This window comes from Sciurus carolinensis, chromosome 3, assembly GCF_902686445.1.
Source record: "Sciurus carolinensis chromosome 3, mSciCar1.2, whole genome shotgun sequence".
Classification (NCBI taxonomy): Eukaryota; Metazoa; Chordata; class Mammalia; order Rodentia; family Sciuridae; genus Sciurus; species Sciurus carolinensis.
Window position 1 is genome coordinate 120,485,659 of NC_062215.1, and position 5,438 is coordinate 120,491,096.

The window sequence follows — 5,438 nt, forward strand, 5'->3', positions numbered from 1 at the left end:
CAGGCCCCAGAGCAAAACCACTAATTCTTCTCCCCTTGCTGCTTCCAGAACACGGACATCACGTTCAGGAGGAACAAGGCCGTGTGTCTGAGCATTGAGTGATTGCTCACAGTTTCAGGAATGAGATCTTTTGCAGGAAAAGAAGGAAATTGGAGAGTAGGAGAGGATGTTCATCGTATTTGAGCCACAAGAAGCACATTTGTCAGCAGTAAGATCGTTCGCATTTCCTGACGTTCTGGGCGTGGGAAAATGAGGGCTTGCCTGATGGCGCAGTGTCACCACCCTTGATGGAATTGTGAAGGGCACCAATATAGTGCTCGGATTCCAAAACCATTAGAGTTAAGCTAACCTCTGGCACTGCATGGGGAATGGGGACACCTGGTCCTCGAAAGTCAGTCCTGGTCGCACTGCGGTCCCCCAAAGGACAACACGCAGAAAGGCTGGGTACGAACTGATCTGGTTCGGGGTTTTCCCAGGGGCTGGCGGCCTTCAAGAGAGCAAACTGTCCTCAGAGAGGTTGGATGGTCAGGATACACCAAAACCGAGGCGGGCCTCGTCGCTGTGCAGTCACGTGAGTCGTGGCTTCAAGGCCTCCAAGGCGGTTCCCAGCGTGCACTAACACCACTGCAGCGAGGAACCGCAGGGCCCCGCCAGCCTCTTCCTCCTTCTGCTTCCCGCACCCCCAGGATATCGGATCTGGGTGTCCGCCCCAGTAGGATGCACCCTGCGCCCTGGACGGGAGGGAGGCAGAGGGCCCGTCGACTGTACCTCCCTTACTGGACCTGGATGGCTAGAGATGTTGGATGGGAGAGACACCCTAGAGAGGGCTTCTCTGCCTCAGGGTGAAGTACGCCCCGTACCTGATGACTTTTTTTTTCCCCTCCGGGAATGTCATCCCTCGTATGATTGTGGGTTTTTTGAACCACCACCACCACCACCACAATAAAAAGACTTTCTTGGGTGTGCCTTTTTCAGAGTACTTCATCTCCTAGATCTGTCCGGCTTTCGACAACGTGCACTCTTAGAAGCCATAGGGAGACAAATTGCTAGCATCGCTGGGGACTCCCAGTGTGGCCTAATAACGGTCCGACGCCTGCCCGGCCCTCCTCAGCATCCAGGACTTCCAGCCTGGGGAGAACTGGGCGGCAAAGCACATTTTGCCCCCTCGAGTGTATATTACGGGTTGCTCTGGAATCCTGCCAAGCTCAGCTCTGCTAGTGAGCGCGGCGCGGATGTTTTTCCCAAGCTCACTCTTTGCAAAAGTTGTGGCCTGAGGAAAACTTCCAGGTCGCCAGCAGTAACGTCACCAGAGGGCTAGTCTGGCTGGCGGCCCTGGAGCGTGCGCGCCACCCACTGCCGCCCTAGGCAGCTGCCTGGCCCCGCCCCGGGTCACAGCCCTGCCCGCGGCGGTCGCAGGGACACGCGGCCGACCGGGTGCGGTCGGTCCCACGCCCCGCCCTGGGAGTTCGCTCCGGTCCGCGGCAGGCGCGGGCGGGTGAGTGTGTTGTGCGGATTTGGGGTAATTACCGGGAGGAGTTATCCTCATCCCAGTCTCAAAGTCCCGCGCCTGAAAGTTGAAGGCAGATTTTTCTAGAGATAACAAAGACACTTTGTCACTTTGGGCGCTGCCTTGGTGCAAATCTTTAATTGCAAGTGGGGGGCGGGGTGATCGAGTGTCTAGAGCAACCCAAGCGCGAGTCTCCAGGCGGCAAGGCCCCCTTTGATCAGGAAAATCCAATTATTTGTGTATATACATTTCCCACATAGTGATTACTTCATTAATTGTCCCGCCTTTATCTCCTCCCTTCCCATCCCCCCTAATAATCAGTTCTTTTATCCAGACCAACAAACACACCATAGGAGCTTTGTGGATTCAAAGGATTTGCTTTCGCTTCTGAAAGAGCCGCTATTCTTTGATGATTGGGTAGCGGCAAACTTCAAAGCCATAAATCTTCCCTCTGACTGGCTGGCGGCCCAGCAAAGTCCTTATCAAATTCTTGGAGGTGATCCTGAAGCGCTCAGACCGCGCGCGGGGCGAGCGAGCGGGCGAGGGCGGGGAGGGCCCCGGCACGCAGAGCGGGCGCCGGGGAGGCACGCTGGGAGGCCGTTCGTCCTCGCCTTCGGGTGTCCATGCCTCGGCGGTGGCGCCCCGCTCCGCAGCGAGCGGCCTCCAAGCTGTAGCCATGGCCGCCGTGGCTGTCCTCCGGAACGACTCGCTGCAGGCCTTCCTCCAGGTCAGGGCCGGGCCGGGAGAGGGTGGGGACAGGTGGGAAGTGCTGTGCCCGTCTCTCCTGATACTCTGTGCACCCTGAATCTCAAAGGGAACCCCACCGACTGGTGCACCAGGAGTCAGACCTAGAGATGCCCACATCAACTTCACACCTAACCTGGGGTCAAGAATGAGGCCTTTGGGGGAGGGACACGTGGATCTGGGGGGCCGGAGGTGCGCGAGTGACGGAGAACAGGGCCTCAGTTCACCCTACTGGGCCCTCGTGCTGAGTTCAGCCTGGGGCGGGTGGAGGTGGAGCGCAAGGGGAGCGCGGAGAAGAGAGCTCAAAAGATGCTGAGAGGGTGGGAGGATGGGCAGCCGGGCTGTGGGTGTTTCCATACTCTTACTGACCCAGGAGCCCGGAGCCGCCCGTCGGATCTCTCCGCCTCTCGCTTTGCGCCTTCCTTAAAGGCTGGATGGTGTCTCTTTGCACTAAATAGTTTAGCAGGAAGCGCTCGTGCGCCCCGCGTTCAGGTAGCGCAGGCACTAAAAGTTTCCCGGGACCAGTGGGTGCGCGCGTGAGGTGCAGGGGAGGGTCGGCCGGACGGAGGAGGGGCGGAGGTATAATAGCGGGCGTGGGGGTGGCGGGCTGGCCCAGAGTCCGGCGCTTGGAGCGCTAACCTTTTGTCTCTTCTCCGCCCTCCCCTGCCGCCGCCTATGCAGGACCGCACCCCCAGTGCCTCCCCGGACCTGGGCAAGCACTCGCCCCTGGCGCTGCTGGCCGCCACCTGTAGCCGGATCGGCCAGCCAGGCACGGCGGCGGCCCCGGACTTCCTGCAGGTGCCCTACGACCCAGCGCTGGGCTCACCCTCCAGGCTCTTCCACCCGTGGACCGCGGACATGCCGGCGCACTCGCCAGGCGCGCTGCCGCCCCCGCATCCCAGCCTGGGGCTGACGCCACAGAAAACGCACCTGCAGCCGTCCTTTGGTGCTGCACACGAGCTACCACTCACACCCCCTGCTGACCCCTCGTACCCCTACGAGTTCTCGCCGGTCAAGATGCTGCCCTCGAGCATGGCAGCTCTGCCGGCCAGCTGTGCACCGGCCTACGTGCCCTACGCTACGCAGGCTGCCCTGCCGCCCGGCTACTCCAACCTGCTGCCCCCGCCGCCGCCGCCGCCGCCTCCGCCGCCCACCTGCCGCCAGTTGTCCCCCAACCCGGCCCCCGACGACCTCCCGTGGTGGAGCATTCCTCAGTCGGGCGCCGGGCCAGGGGCCTCCGCGGTTCCGGGGGGCGGCCTCTCCAGCGCCTGTGCTGGGGCCCCCCACGCTCCGCGCTTCCCCGCCTCAGCTGCCGCCGCCGCTGCAGCGGCCGCCGCCTTGCAACGGGGCCTGGTGTTAGGCCCGTCGGACTTCGCGCAGTACCAGAGCCAGATCGCTGCGTTGCTGCAAACCAAGGCCCCCCTGGCGGCCACGGCCAGGAGGTGCCGCCGCTGCCGTTGCCCCAACTGCCAGGCGGCGGGCGGCGCCCCTGAGGCGGAGCCGGGCAAAAAGAAGCAACACGTGTGCCACGTGCCAGGCTGCGGCAAGGTGTACGGCAAGACGTCTCACCTGAAGGCGCATCTGCGCTGGCACACGGGTGAGCGGCCCTTCGTGTGCAACTGGCTCTTCTGTGGCAAGAGCTTCACGCGCTCAGACGAGTTGCAGCGGCACCTGCGGACTCACACCGGCGAGAAGCGCTTCGCTTGTCCCGAGTGTGGCAAGCGCTTCATGCGCAGCGACCACCTTGCCAAGCACGTCAAGACGCACCAAAATAAGAAGCTCAAAGTCGCTGAGACCGGGGTTAAGCGGGAGAATCCGCGGGACCTGTGAACCCATCCTGGGACGTCCCGAGGTGACTCCCGCCTCGGACCCCCTTCCCAGTACCTCTTCCGGAGGTCCCGAGGCCTGTGGGCCGCAGACACAGGGGAGACTCAACTGTTGAACTTTCAGTTGTCCGCCTCCCACAGTAGAGCAGGGCTCCCACTATCCCCAGCCCTAGAACAGAGGGGCGGGTGGGATCTGGGACCTGTTGGGCATGGTTAGGATCCTTGAGTTACCCCAGGAGTGGTTCTAAACTGCGAATCATTCCCACCATCTGGGAGACTTACAGTCGGGGGTATCACCCCGAACTGGCCTTGTATATAGAAACGCTGCTGAATGAAAGCGAAAGGACCTCGGGAGATTTTAAATAGTGCTCGGGTTTTCGCTAGGACCCATTCGGGCTTTGTACAGGTTATTTAATAGCTTTGTTAAAGAATAATTATAATAATTATACATTAATAAAGTGTTTCTTTTGTCCTCAGCTACACGCAGAGCTACAGCATGATATGTCTCTGTAAAGCGACCAGCGATTGCAGCGTGAAAATAAATACGTTAGGGTCACCTTAGGAAGACCCCGCAGAGTAGATCTCATTTGATCTTTTCTTCTTCCGGGAGGCTTTACTAAGCGGTCAGGTTTCACTGGGAATTTGATGGCTCCAGTGTGCTGCATGTGTCGGCGGCTTCTTTGGTTTGCAAAGTTATGGGCAAGCATTTGGGTGCATGGATAGAAGTAGGGCAAGGTCAGATTTGTGGTAGAGGCTAAGGTAAGATTTTTAGTTTGAGTTTCTCATGCGACTTTAGGACTTGACTGTTGGGTTGTATTTGCAGATAATATCCATTCTTTTTATGTGGCGAATTCCCTGTGGCTTTCCATTTGTTGGTATTCTCAGGACAGGTAACACACAGGCTGATCTGTCTCCCTGGAGTTTGGTTGCTCTGGTGTTGGGGAGGTAGTAGAGATGTAAGAGTCTGTGCACAGGTGAGATATTGGAGTTAAAGAGAACAGAGAAACTGGGGACCCTAGTTATGGTTGTTCTTTGCCTGGAAGAGAACCAAGAAAATAACCGTTCCAGGTGTCACTCCCATTTTTCAGTCCCGTCAACATTTACAACTGCTGTCTTGCTTGCTTTTTAATCTTTTTGCTGTGGAAATCTTAAGAAGTCTTGTATCAAAGTAACTACCTAGAGATATCTGGTTAGGCCAGGGCATTCTGCTTCTTGAGATTTTATTTATTATTATTATTTTTTAATAATCAAAATAGACTAAGATTTTTCTCAGGGAGGATCCAGGAATACTTATAGCTTGGAAATGTGAAAACAGGATGTTTTTTATCTCAACTTCTCACCCTTCTCTAAAATTTGAAATT

The 5,438-nt window shown here is 57.8% G+C and overlaps 1 protein-coding gene across 1 annotated transcript; it reads left to right on the forward strand.

The window, feature by feature from the left end:
* The first annotated feature begins 1,328 nt into the window (after positions 1 to 1,328).
* Sp5 (Sp5 transcription factor) lies at positions 1,329 to 4,554 on the forward strand. The gene is made up of 3 exons (XM_047544146.1): positions 1,329 to 1,495; positions 1,842 to 2,234; positions 2,933 to 4,554. The coding sequence occupies exons 2-3, from the start codon at positions 2,184 to 2,186 to the stop codon at positions 4,079 to 4,081; spliced, it is 1,200 nt and encodes a 399-aa protein (XP_047400102.1). The 5' UTR covers positions 1,329 to 1,495; positions 1,842 to 2,183; the 3' UTR covers positions 4,082 to 4,554.
* The last annotated feature ends 884 nt before the right edge of the window (positions 4,555 to 5,438 follow it).

Coding starts and splice junctions, on each gene's coding strand:
- Sp5 (XM_047544146.1), top strand. CDS start 2,184: ATGGCCGCCGTGGCTGTCCTCCGGAACGACTCGCTGCAGGCCTTCCTC. Junction 2,235..2,932: donor CGCTGCAGGCCTTCCTCCAG/GTCAGGGCCGGG, acceptor CCGCCTATGCAG/GACCGCACCCCCAGTGCCTC.